Here is a 15027-nt window from a genome sequence, read left to right on the forward strand (position 1 = left end):
CAAGAAATACTCACAAAAATGAGTACAGCCGTCACATTTTTGTAAATATTTTGTTGTATCTTTTCATGGGACAACATTAAAGATATGACACTTTAATACAATGTAAAGTAGTCAGTGTACAGCTTGTATAACAGTGTAAATTCACTGCCCCCTCTAAATAACTCAACATACAGCCATCATTGCCTAAACCAAAGTGAGTACACTCCTAGGTGAAAACGTCCAATTTGTGCCCGATTAGCCATTTTCGATTCTAGTGTCATGTGACTCGTTAGTATTACAAGGTCTGAGGTGCAAATGGGGAGAAGGTGTGTTGTATTTGGTGTAATTGCTCTCACACTCTCTCATATTGGTCACTGGAAGTTTAACACAGCACATCATGGCAAAGAATTCTCAGAGGATCTGAAATTTTTTTTACTCTACATAAAGATGGTCTAGGCTTTAAGAAGATTGCCAACACCCTGAAACTGAGCTGCAGTACAGTAGTCAACACCATAACGCAGGTTAACAGGACAGGTTCCACTCAGAACAAACCTCACCATAGTTAATCAAAGAAGTTGAGTGCACATGCTCAGCGTCATATCCAGAGGTTGTCTTTTAAAAATAGATGTAGGGGTGCTGCAAGCATTGCTGAAAAGGTTGAAGGTGTGGAGGGTCGGCCTGTCAGTGCTCAGACCATGCGCCACACTACATCAAACTGGTCTGCATGGCTGTCATCCTAGAAGGAAGCCTCTTCTAAAGATAATGCACAAGAAATCCTGCAAACAGTTTGCTGAAGAGAAGCAGACTAAGGACATGGATTACCTGTGGCCTGATGAGACCAGGGCAAACTTATTTGGTTCAGATGGTGTTATGGGTGTGTGGCAGGTGAGGAGTACAAAGACAAGCATTTCTTGTCTATAGTCAAGCATGGTAGAGGGATGCCATTGTTTGGGGCTGCATGATTGCTGCTGGCACTGGGGAGCTACAGTTAATTGAGGGAACCATGAATGCCAACATGTACGGTGACATACTGAAGCAGAGCACAACCCCCTCCCTTCAGAAACTGGGTCGCAGGACAGTATTCCAACATGATAACAACCTCAAACACACCTCTAAAAAGACCAGTGCCTTGCTAAATAAACTGAGGGTAAAGGTACTTGACTGGCCAAGCATGTCTCCAGACTTAAACCCTATTGAGCATCTGTCGGGCATCCTCAAATGGAAGGTGAAGGAGGGCAAGGTCTCTAACATCCACCGGCTCCATGATATCATCATGGAGGAGTGGAAGAGGATTCCAGTGGCACCCTGTGAAGCTCCAGTGAACTCAATTTCCAACAGATGTAAGGCAGTGTTGGAAAAATAATGGTTGCCACACAAAATGTTGACACTTTGGGCACAGTTTGGACATTTTCACCTAGGGGTGTACTCACTTTTGTTGCTAGCAGTTTAGACATTAATGGCTGTATGTTGAGTTATTTTGAGGTGACACGAAATTTACACTGTTATACAAGCTGTACACTGACTACTTTACATTGTGTCAAAGTGTCATATCTTCAAAGTTGCCCCATGAAAAGATATAACAAAATATTTACAATAATGTGAGGAGTGTACTCACTTTTGTGAGATACTGTATGTAGCACCCTAAAGAGACTATATTCGACACTTACTGGTTTTACTGAGCTTTATTCTCTACAAACAGATTCTGTACATGAACCACTAAGTCAGGCTAACCTATTGGGCTCTCACATTGGCTAAACCTCTTACATAATACAGACAAACCCATAAAATCCTGACACCACGAGCTTTGCTTTGGATGAAACAGTTATTAAGGATTTAACAGTATCACCCTCAGGCTGATTTAAAGCTTCAGACAGATCTAATGCTACAGCAACATTTTTTATGTTTTACAATGAAATTTATTTGATTTCTCCTGGAGTTATGACCAAAATTTTAGCAAAAAAAAGGAAAAAAATATACTTGTTTTAACATTTATTGTCACGTTTGACCAAGAATACTCCAACATCTTTAAGCAGATAAGCTTTCATCAACACAGTTCATCGAAATGCTGGATCTTCATGTTCCACCAGTGGTAAGCGTCCACCAGCGATGCTCCACCAATAGAAAGAACTTTCAAAACCTGGATGCAGGATACCAAAAGGGTGTCAACATGATATCCAAAATATTTATTACATTTAAACCAAATGTACATAAGCAGCATACAATACCATCAACCACAGATAATACAAATGCATTTCTAGGGACAAACAAAATTTGAAAAGTAAAAACAAACAAAAACTGTAAAATCTCAATCGTCATTTAAACCAGTGTGATTAGCAGTCTGTAATTTATGAATGTAGAACATTTCCTTGTCTTTCAGATTCGTTGTCTGTCACTTTTTCCATATGAAATTAGGAATGTGATAAATTCCAAAGGCTTGTAATGTGGATGTGATGGTACTGCGGAAGTGCAAGTAGCCAATAACAGTTATACCAAATAGCAACCCAGTTATTTATTAAATTAGTTGTTTATTTGCCTTTGAATTATGTGATTTAGCTTAAAGAGGTCCATGACTTCAACCAAAAACAATGTGTGTTTCTAATAACAGACACAGACAGAACAGAATAAAGTATCAATTTCTCATTAAAAATCTGTGTGCTTGTTTAATTGTGCAGACTAAAATGTGAAAACTACGATCAGAGAGTTTATATGTTTGTTTGATTTGTTGAACGATGGCAGACGCATGTGGAGAACTCTCTCTGCCTCACCGGTCACATGTCCTTTGAGCACGTCGCGCGTCTGTGGCGCATCTTTGTAGAGACCTCTGGCAGCAGCAGACTGAGCGAAACAGATCGGATCGAGCACACCTGAGGAATGGAAAACACAACCAGAGGTCTGACCAACCAGTTCGTGCAGCCTCCGTGGCGCGTCGCGCTGTGGTCGGTGGCTTACAGCACAGTACTGGCCGTGGCGGTCTTCGGGAACCTGATAGTGATTTGGATTATTCTGGCGCACAAGCGGATGAGGACTGTCACCAACTATTTCCTGCTGAACTTGGCTTTCTCTGACGTTTCCATGGCCGCTTTCAACACGCTCATCAACTTCATCTACGCGGCTCACGGAGAGTGGTACTTCGGCCAGGTGTACTGCAGGTTCCACAACTTCTTTCCAGTCACCGCCGTGTTTGCCAGCATCTACTCCATGACCGCGATCGCCATCGACAGGTACGGCCGTGTTATTATTAAGCTGGAGAGACGCAAGAGCCCTTTCGGTGACCTCTTTTTACGAACACTTTTTTTTTTTTTCAGTTTGGTTAGATTAGTTAGATTATTCCCCCCCGCTGTATATAAGTTGCAGCTGAACAGTGGTGTTCAGTGTTATTTTATTTACTGTTTCGTTTATTTTTTTTGTCTGAATTTGGTCTGAAAATACTTATTTTAAAATTGTTACAGTTTTATTTTTTCCCATCTTTAATCTGACTTTAAAAATAAACTACAGCTGATGAATTACACGCTTTAAATGCCTGAAAATGGGTCTTTGGGTCTAATGAGGTCTTGGGTAAATCATAGTATTCTGCCACAGTAACGGCCATTTCAGGGTTTGCATCCCACCTACCATGGAGAAACTCACACTTGTGGGCATCAACTGATAGCTGAGCTCACTCACTCACTAAGTTGTGGGCTCTCGGTTGTAGGTACATGGCGATCATCCACCCTATGAAGCCTCGTCTGCCTGCTAAAGCCACTCTGGGGGTCATTGTCTGTATCTGGAGCTTGGCTGTGGTTCTGGCCTTCCCGCTCTGCTACTTTTCCACCATCCGAACTCTGCCCCAAAGGACCGTCTGCTACGTGGCCTGGCCCCGCATGGCCGAAGACTCCTTCATGTGAGATCACACTGACACCCTCCTCTGTTTTTCTCTGAAAACTTAACCATCCTTATCAATTCAGATTTCAGCTGTCTTGTTTCTCTTAGCTTGCTATCACTCCCACTAAAGCTGCTTTGGTCAAGCAACGTCAGACAGCTTCCTTTAAAAGCTTGGCATCTGCTTCATTATTTGCACAGGTATCATATCATAGTTACAGTTCTGGTCTACATACTGCCCTTAGTGGTGATGGGCATCACCTATACCATTGTGGGGGTGACACTATGGGGAGGTGAGATCCCTGGAGATTCATCTGATAACTACCAAGGACAGCTACAGGCCAAAAGGAAGGTAATCACTGTGCTCATCCAATGCATTCATCCTCTGCCTTAACGATTTACTTTTGATTAATAGTGTAAAATGTTTATGGGGAAAAACAAACTTGAATTTAACATAACTTGTAAATGGCTGTAATAAAAACACAGTTTTGCGTGAAGGAAAAAATATCACATTTTACAGAAAAGACAAATGTTAGGTCTTCTACGTTTACTGTAGCTAACCAAGAAAAATGGCAAAGTTATTTCTCCTATTTGAGAATATGTATATATATATATATATATATATTAAAAAAAACACTTACCTAAACCAGAGTGGAAAACTACCAGCTCTGTGACTGAAATGCAACATGCAAAGTCTTTCCATCTTAAATTTGATACAACAAGTAATGAAATGTTGAAATGCTTTAAGTTAATACTGTGTTAAAACATCCCCGGAGAAGCAATGATATGCTAGTGCACAACAACTATAAGAGTGCAGATGTTTGATAACACATCTGCAGGTTTAAAGGAAATCCTAACACAATGAACAATCAAACGAAATATATAAAAAAATAAATACGAGCATGTCTGCTGACTGCCTCCAGCTTTGATCAGTAAAATGTGATAACACATCTGCAGGTTTAAAGGAAATCCTAACACAATGAACAATCAAACGAAATATATAACAAAATAAATACGAGCATGTCTGCTGACTGCCTCCAGCTTTGATCAGTAAAATGTGACGCAGCAGAGGTTCAGCTTTTATCTGAAAACCATATACAGGACAAATGCACCGGCACAAGCTATCTCTTTATTGCCGGGCACTAATGTTGACCTTTGCAAACACAACACGTCGAAACAGCCTGATCACACAGAAGTAAAGAAACTGGCCACATCCTGATAGCAGAGGATGGGATCCGGAGGCAATCGATTCACTCCTCAGCCAGACGGCACAGTGTACTTTCCAGCAGCTACTGTGAGCGCTGGGTTGAGCAGGGATTAAGGTCATTGCAGATGTCATGACGAGCGTCTATCAAGATGGGCCTGGGATTAAAGTCAGTTCATTGATAAATGCTCCATGTAGGATTATTCAAAGAGGGACCCTAAGGGTCAGACACTGGAAGTATTCATTGATTAAGGGTGTTTTGGATGGAATTAAAAGGAATAAATCTGTGGTTTTGTTTGTCTTTGACCCAGCAACAGTTTCCCAGCTTGATTTTAATGATCTCATATATGGTTTTAGCCATATTTGGCACTTTTTTCCTGCAAACTGGGGACAGAAAACAAAACAACCACATACTTCTATAAAGTTAAAAAAAAAGTCTGTTGCTTGCAGGAGTCTTTTAAGAATATTTCATGGCACTGCATCAGATAAGAAAGCATGCTGTTGCAGATGCACTTCTGCTCATGAATCGCTGCCTGCTTCTTTTTAACCCCCCACAGCTTTGCATTGTGCTGTAACTTGCTGATGCTTTCTGCGGTGCTCTCTCTTTCATCCTACCTGAAACCTCCTGGGTACTGGTGCGTCATCCCTGACCTTTCCCTCTCCTCATGACAGCCATCCTGGACTCAATGAATCGAAATTATAATTACAGAGAGATAAAAATGGTCAATAAACTCATTATTTCCTACGCTGTGCATTGAGCTACCACGGTGCCAGACATTGCATGCTTAAGTAGCATTTAGAGAAATGTTTGCACTCATAATTTGATATTTCTCCTGCTAAGAATGATGTTTAGGATGCAGGTATGGATAGTATGGAAGTTTGAATACGGAATAATTGCTCAGTGTGACAAAGTTGAATTAATCTAAAGTAGCAAAAATGTAGCTTTTGAATATGAAGATTTGCTGGATACGGTTTAAACTATATGTAGTGTGAAAGGTATAAAGTATAGTGACAAATCAATCATCCAATAGCGTTTCTCTGTATCTATCAGCTCAGATTCAGTTTTACATCCTCCACTTTTTTGTTTAGCTCAGTTTCAGCCCAGTGAGCAGCCAATAGGTAATTACAAACTCAACATCAGATTTTTATTCAGATATTCTGTGGTCTGACAACTCAGATGTAGATTTTTTTTTTGTTTCACTGTCTAGTGAGGAAGACAAATAAAGCAGCTTACTTCTTTCTTTAGTCTTTATTTTCATTCTCATTAGAGCCATTCTGGGGTAAAAGACAAGACATACACAAACAAGGCAGGAGGTCATACACACACCAGAACGAAAACAAAGAAAACAAATTACCCACATCCATTTGAGTTTCTGCTGCACGCTTACATCTTTAGAGTTATACAACTTAAATGGTCTCAATCTCTTCCCCAAGGCGTTCCCAAGCTACAGAGCTTACATAAAAAAAACACATTCAGCACTAGTGGAATTCCTCCTAATCAAAACCTCACTGACTGATACCAATTGGAACCATTTGGTATTAATAATAATAATAACTGGTAATTTTCCAGTTGAAGGGCTTGTGTCAGTGTTCTATCATTTATGCAAAGACTATTGTTAAAAAGATTCGATGTCTTGGTTTCCTTCAGCACATCAGATATTCTCAGCTCCAGTTTTCATGCATCTATCCTTCACTGCACTGGTACATCCCCATATATAATAAAATCCTGTGCAATCAAATATTTGCTTTAGATTTGCCAGACCACCGTGATTTAAAGACACCTTTACTGTACCTTTAAGAAACTAAAGCTGGAAAGAATAATTTATTCCTGTTTCTACTCATGGTTCGGATTATGATATATAGTCATTTGTACATATTTTTTTAAAACATTTTTTTGTAGTTTTTTTGTGATGCTACCAGCCTGCTGCAAAACTTCTGATTATTTTTTCCCATGTTGTATTGTCTCAGATGCCACATCTCAGTTTATCTCATAATTCCCCAGACAAGGATTTTGTGTTATTATGTTATACCAGCACATTTTCTCCCAGTTACTTATGTTACATTTGCCATTTTGCACACTGAAGAAGGCTGTCTGTCAAAAATCACTGTGCTGTAAAACAGACCCGTTTGCAGCACTTTGACAGCAGGAAAATCACGTGTCACTCCTGACACTAATGAAGGCTCTGTTCTTTTCAAGTGCCCCAGCGAGACATGACAGTGTGGCAGCGAGCCAGCATGCAAAATACCAGCACCCAAAAATAGAAGCAGCTGAACGGAATTAAGCCATCATTCATTTTATTACTGGTGCCTCTCCTTTTCCGCTTTCCTGTGAAATGTCAGAATGTCTTCTGGGGGCGGGGGCCCGCCTACTGATTTGCCCTCCTGCTGATGGCTTGTGTCCTGCAGGTGGTGAAGATGATGATTATTGTAGTGGTTACCTTCGCCCTCTGCTGGCTGCCGTATCATGTCTACTTCATCGCGACGGGTCTCAACAAGCGTCTGAGCAAGTGGAAGTACATCCAGCAGGTTTACCTGTCAGTGCTGTGGCTTGCAATGAGCTCCACCATGTACAATCCCATCATCTACTGCTGCCTCAATAGCAGGTGAGTCCAAGTCAGTCATCACCTCACCAACACTAATCAGAGCATAACTGCATGTCAGCGTTTCGTTGGCTGCAGGTTTCGAGCTGGTTTCAAGCAGGTTTTCCGCTGGTGTCCTTTTGTCCGGGTGTCGAGCTACGATGAGCTGGAGCTCCAAAGCACAAGACTTCGACCGTGTCACCAGAGCAGCGTGTGCACCAGCATCCTGAGCAAAGACAAGAGCACTCGTGGAAACAGGTCAAAACCCAACTCTGAGCTGAATAATAAAGATAGTTAGGGTATTTTTGATCCAATGAGCGCACTCCAGCTAAACGTGAATTATTTATTTGTGGATTATTTATTTCATTTACATTATTTTGAACTGATTGCTTCATTTTTTTTTCCTGTGGATTTTTTTTTTCAACCACAAACTCAAAGCAAGGCTGGACTGGGACAAAAAATCGGCCCGGGCATTTTGACTAGAGACCGGGCCACCAGGATAAAGATTGAAAATGTGACGTCATTCAGGGGTAAAACCGCAAAGGATTCTGGAAACTTGTGGCAAGAGGTACTAGCGCACGCAGGCTTTCAATTGAACTCAGTTACACAGCGATAAAAAGAAACACAAAAAATGTCAAGAAGCTGTTGTATTATTAACTGCAATAGCCGGTCGCATGACAGCCACGGGAAGCCGACGGGTAGAGAGATCGTTTTTTTTTTTTATCGGATTACGTTGTTGAAGAGAAATTTTTTAAGCCATGTTTCCGAAGTAAGAGCAGACGGATGGTCTGGATATGCCGAATATAACGTCCTAGAACACTCCAGCTCACATGTTAGTCTGCTCCAAGCATTCCCACAAAGGTCAGAGTTTTGTAGTATTTAATGCGTCATTTTTATAACATAATTGGTGATATAGGTTACAAGCAAGTCTGGCGCTGAACAGAAATTGTCGCGCTATGCTCCTTTGTTTATTGTGCATAAATAGTGAATTGTCCTGACACAATATTGCGTTTCGCCTCTGTTATTATGGTACATTGACAAAAACATATACTTTTATTCACAGGATAAAACAGTTGTTTTGTATCACTAATTGCCCAGTACGATTACAGCATACAGTATTATTGTCACTGCTACATTTCTGTGATGCTACCAGAGATTATTTCCACTACTAATTACCGTTGAGCTCAAAGGTTATATTAATAAACGGTTAACGAATGTGTATTTATGACGACGATTTGTGAGACTGGTAAACTTACCTTTGTTCGTACGATGGTCTTTCGTTCTACACGGTGCATTTCAAGGTCCTGTACCCATCCGTCGGCAAACTGTACCTGGGCTTGTTGCAGTGACCTGAAGTTACTAAACTTCATGAGTGTATGCACTCACTCCAAGAACCGTATAATTATAAATCTGAGCGTGGTGAAAGTTGGGCAGCACGCTGACGTCTTTTGTCCACTCTGTGTGCTCGTAAGGGTCTGACCCTTTCACTCCTTTGATTTTTCCTCGTATCTTTTCTTTGTCTTTTCGTCAAGTCTGTCTTTGTACGGACCGGCATTGTTCTCCTTTTGTTTTGTACATTCCTTTTTTGTGCGGCAAAGAAAAAAAAGAAGGTATTGGAACCGGAGAATGAACGTTTTGCGGTGCTGCAAATGCTTGCATTTGATGCGGTACTTGGATTGTTTTGCCACGAGTTCCCGGCATGCAATGCGTGAAAGCCACGTGATTGCTAAACAAGGGGGCGGGTCCATCCGGCCTCCTCGGCTGTAATTGGTCCAGCCCAAAGTCGATCATGACCAACTGGCCAATCCAACACCTTTCATTATATATACCCTTCCTATATATATATTAAAAAAAAAAAAATCTATTGGCCCATTAAAAACAAAAAATCACCAGTGGCCCACCGGGCAAGTGCCCGGTATGCCCGATGGCCAGTCCAGCTATGACTCAAAGTCTGTTAGTTGCCCCTCGTACAAGAAAAGAGACCAGGGGGGAAGATAGCTTTTCAGTCTGTGGCACCAAGGGTCTCTGAAACAGTTTAACACTCTGGCTTTGTTTAGCAGACTCTGTGAGGTCTTTTTAAAAAGAAAAGAAAAAACAACAAAATTGAAAAACATTTTTATTTAATCAGGCCTTCTGATGAATTTTTTTATGTGTGTTTTTATTTATTTTGATTCTGTTTTAAAATGCTTCTCTTGTAATTAATTTTGTTTAATTGTTGTACATCGATTTGTGAATTTAATGCCTGTGAAAAGTGCTCTACAAATAATCTTTACTTACTTATTATGAAGGATTAAAATTGCGCGCAGAACGAGAAGAATGACAGCCTCTATGCTGGTGGTTAAAAACAAACCAACAAAAAGAAAAACAGGTATGTAGTTGTAAAGCCCTGGCTGTTGATTTGGGCCATTTATTGTGCCTGACAGCTGACAAAGGAAGCGATGGTGCATTAATCCTGAACACACATACATCATAGACATATATTTTTTTGATGAAGACTCTTGTGGATTATTCTAATTTTAGAATAAATATAACTATGAAATGTTTTCCTTTACTATTACTGCCTTCCAGTCATTAAAATGTTTAATAGTTTCATTTTTTTTTTATTATGACATGTTTCTGAATATATTTTTGTTAATAAAATGTCAAAACTTCATATTTTTCGTTGCTTTGTCTACATGAATGTTGTGGGCGTATGTGTATAAATTGAATTATGTGATCATGTGAGAAATTACAAATGTGGTGGGTTTTTTTTTCTTTCCTTTTTTGGGGGGTGGGGGAAGGCACTAAATCACACCATACAACTGTGACTACATTTAATTTCTCATAAATGCATAACAAAGAATTTTAAATATTTCCATTACTGAGTACCCAGAGGTAAAAAGTGAGAACTTTTTATAAAAGGTCTAAAAAAAATTCATTTTCTCTTGTTGGTTTTGATTACATTAACACATTTGACATCATTGTAGATCTCAGTGGCTCTGATCAACTTCAGCATCAAAAGTAATGTTGCTTTACTGACTTTAATGTCTTTAAATCAGTTTTAGTGACACTGTTTTTGGAGGTGTTCAGATGTTACCTGTGTTTCATGTTTGTACATGTTAATTCACAAGTGCTTGCTGATGTAGTTGCAGGAAGCATGTGCCGTGTGAACTGTGTGGTTTTTCTGTATATAGGTGTTCTAACAGTATGTAGGTATTAATGTAAGTAATTTGTTAATAATAATAATATGTATTATAATATTTAAATATTTTGCTGCTGACTCACACATGAATACAAAAAAAAGACATATTTAGCCTTTACAGTGTGAATGTTTGTTTGTGTGTGTCATTAATGTGAAGTCTAATGATGAGTGTTACATTTAGACAGTAATTATTGTCCGGCTACTGGGTGAGTGACGTGTTATGGTGTTTAATTTGGGGAAGTAGGACTTAATGTGTATATTTGTAAAAACAAAACAAAAAAAATCGTTAATTGTAGGTAAAATGTTTGTGTGATCACATTAAATTTGTTATAAAGCCTTTTGATTTTTGCATGTTGTTTATTTGATAGGGAAACAGAAGGAATCCTTGAGGCGTGGTGTCTTTACAAGCAGTTTGAGAGGGAGAGCATTGCTGACTGTAACGACTAAAAAAAGCATTCTAAAACTTGTGAGCTAGTAATTTACAGATATATACACACTGAAGGAAGTTGTAAACAATATTCAACTTAGAAAATGTTCACTGACAAAAATGTAAAAATGGATGAATTCACAGATTAATTAAAGAAAGAGAGAAAACTGATACCTAAGATTCTAAATTCTATTTTTTGGTTCAAAGATTCAGTTCATCCGTCAGACTCACAGGTTATTTACATGTGACAACCCAGCATGGTCTACACCAATTTTCTGAACCTAAAAACTAAATTTCTCAATTATTTGGATTTTCTATGTGCCACTCTGCCTTGTTTTTAGTCCTCTCATGACAGCCCATTAAAAAAATCCTGGAAACACTCCTGCTGTGAGGAGTTAAAGCTCCACAATACTCAGTCTCAATTTATCCTGGAACAGCTGCAAGTAATTCCCATCTCTCATTTGTTTTCATTCTTTTAAAGTACACAAGTACAAGAAATAATAAACACATGCATAAATAATATATGTGAATTGGGTCTGTAATTCATAACATATGACAAGCAGAAAAGAATATTTGATAATATTTTGGCAGCCTACTTTAAAACTTTATTTGATAGATACTACAATCTGCCAAATAAAGTGCCAACAAATTGTAAAATGAATAAACAAAGCAGTACTGTAGATGATAACACTCAGGAAAATGTTCTTACTAAGCAGTTAAAGAAAACAAAGATGAGGCCGCAAGCACTGATACAAGCCACAGGGTGGAGACAGCAGCTGGAGGAGACCTGAAGACATGGAAACAAAGCAGAGAGGGGGATTACTGTAAAATCTTTTTTTTAGTTACTAAAACACGAACATGATACATTTCCAGATGGTAAAACCTCTGAGATTCAGAAAATGTTGAAATTTATAATTTATTTGAGATACATATGCATTTTTAAGTAGCTGGACATACGAAATGTTTTCATGTGCTTTAAATGGTAAACATTTATAGCTTTAACACCACACTGCAGTTCCAAGATCAAAATTTGTGAAATTAATATGAAAAATATTTCACTTTAATTGAGAGAATATGAATCTTACCGTGAAAACATGTAACAGTTGTGTGAGCTGTTCAGTCCTGAGTGGTTTAAAACAATCTCAAGGTATTTGTCATCATCCGATGTAGTTTTTGTTTTCACTCGTTGCACAGTGAAAACTTCTGCTGGAGATAAGAGTATTTCATCCTGTTCTTGACCGCACACATAGTCTTTCAGGTTGACAAAGAAGCAAGAAGTGAGATTTAAAATAGTATTCTCATTGACATCTTCAAGACTCTTTAGCTCTTCATAGTTTGAATAAGCTAAAGTGAAACTTGGAAATCTCACTGTGGAGCCTTTCTGTGGTTTGTTTTTACCATCTCGAAAAACATAAAAGTTCTTGCACTCCTTTGGCTTCAGCAGCCTCATGGAGTCCATCAGCAGGAAATGAAGAGACTTGAATTGGAATCGGTTTTTATAGATGCTAACATTTCCACCCATTGTCTCTATTGCTTTGTTCAGTGTTAGTATGAAAGGCTGGTCTCCTTTAAGATAGACTGAAAGTGCAGCAGTATGCTCTTTTCTTCCTCCAGGGATCTGCTTTGAACACTCGTTACTTTTATTCCACGCTTTCTGAAATCCTTCACTGTTGCTTAGTTCTTTTTTTAACACGTCTGACTCGATGAACTTCTTCATGGCCTCTTCACGACATCCTTTGTACTGGTCATCTACAACATCTGTGGTCTTTTGGACATCCAGTAATCTTGTATCCTTTGCGGCCACCTTTAAGTGAGGTGTATCACATTTAAAAAGACATTTTTAAATGTATAATTTTTCTAACCTTCGAATATTTTTTTTAAACACAATTCTTACTTTATAGCAGACAAGCATGAAAATTATTGCAGCAAGAAGCACTTTTCTTCTGCACCCCATTTTTGTTCTCTTCTTCTTCTGAAAGAAAGCACTGCAGGATCAAATGTGGACAGAAAAAAATTCTTTAACACTTTACACAATCCAGAAACAAGTTTAAAATTTTAAATGTTGGAAAGATTGAAAAGCACATACCTGAAGCAAGAAGAGTAAACTTGTGTTAGCAACTCACAAAAAGGCTGTATTGTACTGTACTGTACTGCAGGGAACACAGGGTGTGGAGTAAAGAATCAAGATGTCATACAATAGAACTTCTTAGTCTTTCCTGTGGAAGGAAGTAAAAAGGCACTGGGGGACCAGTTGTCCAGTTATTTATCCTGAGTAAGCTACCCAGTTCCTCTAAGCTTGTTCAGGTTTGTTGTAAACTGCTTTACAGACCAAGTAATGGTTGCATAGTTTTGCCCCTTTAAACCAGCAGTAATTTATTTGTGTTCTAACATAATTTCAGTACAGCTGATTGGGCCAGATACCTCAGTAATTCTTCTGTGCAGCCTTTATCCAAAGTAAACAGGAGACTCCAGCAGCCCTAGTTGGACATCTTAAAGTTACAGTGTGATGTTCTGAGCTCACAGTACTGTTGTCCACACTGAGCAGTAACTTAACACATTAACCTCACTACATGCTTTTGCTTTGTATCATGATCTACCCACTTATAAACATTTCACTGTGACATGTCAGCAATCAGCATGGAAGAAATGTAACAATACTTTTCTTAACATAAACTTATAAAGTACTAGTGAAGTAATCACTTGATACTCTTCATATGATATAGCTGGTAAATTAAGCACTAAACTAAACACTTTTTAGTGCACACATACCTGATGACTTTCCACTGTATGTAGAATTGTTTTCTCCACTGTTCTCTGGTGCTTGTTAAGAGTAAATTCCTGCTGAGCAAGATCATGTTCTGTTTCCTACTTTCCACTCACGCCCTCCCTTGCTTTGTAGTAAAACATGCATGCTAAAACTTGGGTTTGCAGAGCACTCTGACAGGATTTTGTATTGCAAAACTGTTCAGTTTGAGTAAGAGGAAGGAGGGAGTGCTGTGGATTCAAGCAGTACCAGGCGTAGAGATTAGATAGTTTCATATATTTCGCATATATTTCGACATGAATGTCCATGGAAGGACTTGTTTTCCAGCACATCCCACAGATGCTCAACTGTGGTGTTGACTAAAAAAATGAGTTTGAGTCAACACCTCAAACTCATTATTGTGAACCTCAAACCATTCCTGGACCATTTTTAGTTTGTAGCAAGATGCATTACTCTGCTGAAATTAGTGTCAGATTACTTTATTAATCCCTAAGGAAATTATGTGGTTACAGTTGCTCCAAGACAACAACAGTAACAGACTGAACTAAATTAAATAATACAATATATTACAAAGTTTACAAAATATAAGAAATAGCTCTAATATATACAAAAAGCTCCAATTATCAATATCCAGAATATTACAGAGGTGAAATATAAATGATTGGAATTTTACTCTAAACTGTAAAACATGTTATTTGTTATTTTCACTGTCGAGGATGTGCAAAAGGGTGTAACTACTGCAGTGTTTACAGTGCATTTGATGGAGGAGTTGTACAGAGAGATGGCCATAGATAGGAATGATTTCCTGTGTCATTCAGTTGTGCCTTTCTGTAATCTCAGTGTCACACTGAACGTGCTGCTGTGACTAGCAAGCATGTCATGGAGTGGGTGGAAGGTTTTGTCCAGCATTTTCATTATCTTGGACAACATCCTGCTCTTAGACACTACCCTAAGAGATTCCAGCTCCATCTCCACAACATTACTGGCCTTGCTGATCAGTTTATTGAGTCTGTTGGAATCTGCATCCCTCAAGCT

The 15027-nt window shown here is 38.9% G+C and overlaps 2 protein-coding genes across 5 annotated transcripts; one reads left to right on the forward strand and one right to left on the reverse strand.

Moving 5' to 3' along the window:
- The first annotated feature begins 1617 nt into the window (after positions 1-1617).
- LOC147327751 (neuromedin-K receptor-like) lies at positions 1618-11138 on the forward strand. The gene is made up of 5 exons (XM_086295630.1): positions 1618-3200; positions 3671-3859; positions 4039-4189; positions 7448-7644; positions 7720-11138. The coding sequence occupies exons 1-5, from the start codon at positions 2851-2853 to the stop codon at positions 7916-7918; spliced, it is 1086 nt and encodes a 361-aa protein (XP_086151756.1). The 5' UTR covers positions 1618-2850; the 3' UTR covers positions 7919-11138.
- Positions 10208-14102, reverse strand: LOC147327752 (ecto-ADP-ribosyltransferase 4). 4 transcript variants are annotated; one of them, XM_086295634.1, is made up of 5 exons: positions 13998-14102; positions 13315-13378; positions 13123-13200; positions 12314-13032; positions 10208-12015 (listed from the first exon to the last, which is right to left on the reverse strand). In XM_086295634.1, exons 3-5 carry the CDS (start codon positions 13180-13182, stop codon positions 11937-11939), a joined length of 858 nt encoding a protein of 285 aa, XP_086151760.1. In that variant the 5' UTR covers positions 13183-13200; positions 13315-13378; positions 13998-14102; the 3' UTR covers positions 10208-11936. The 4 variants fall into 4 exon arrangements, with proteins under 4 accessions (XP_086151760.1, XP_086151759.1, XP_086151758.1 ...); XM_086295633.1 differs by having other exon boundaries at positions 13123-13213; positions 13998-14101; XM_086295632.1 differs by having other exon boundaries at positions 13123-13213; positions 13315-13444; positions 13998-14101.
- Between the last annotated feature and the right edge of the window lie 925 nt (positions 14103-15027).

Source organism: Aulonocara sp. 'chitande type north' Nkhata Bay, linkage group LG6 (genome assembly GCF_057382095.1).
Source record: "Aulonocara sp. 'chitande type north' Nkhata Bay isolate Kocher_YH1m ecotype deep benthic linkage group LG6, A_spYH_male_GT1.1, whole genome shotgun sequence".
Classification (NCBI taxonomy): Eukaryota; Metazoa; Chordata; class Actinopteri; order Cichliformes; family Cichlidae; genus Aulonocara; species Aulonocara sp. 'chitande type north' Nkhata Bay.

What these genes read in the sequence shown, in the direction of transcription:
- LOC147327752 (XM_086295634.1), bottom strand. Translation starts at nt 13,182, where the DNA reads ATGGGGTGCAGAAGAAAAGTGCTTCTTGCTGCAATAATTTTCATGCTT. An exon ending in TCATGCTTGTCTGCTATAAA is followed by an intron (nt 13,033 to 13,122) that starts GTAAGAATTGTG and finishes CCTCACTTAAAG; the next exon opens with GTGGCCGCAAAGGATACAAG. An exon ending in AACTGTTACATGTTTTCACG is followed by an intron (nt 12,016 to 12,313) that starts GTAAGATTCATA and finishes CCATGTCTTCAG; the next exon opens with GTCTCCTCCAGCTGCTGTCT.
- LOC147327751 (XM_086295630.1), top strand. Translation starts at nt 2,851, where the DNA reads ATGGAAAACACAACCAGAGGTCTGACCAACCAGTTCGTGCAGCCTCCG. An exon ending in ATGGCCGAAGACTCCTTCAT is followed by an intron (nt 3,860 to 4,038) that starts GTGAGATCACAC and finishes TTATTTGCACAG; the next exon opens with GTATCATATCATAGTTACAG. An exon ending in TACTGCTGCCTCAATAGCAG is followed by an intron (nt 7,645 to 7,719) that starts GTGAGTCCAAGT and finishes CGTTGGCTGCAG; the next exon opens with GTTTCGAGCTGGTTTCAAGC.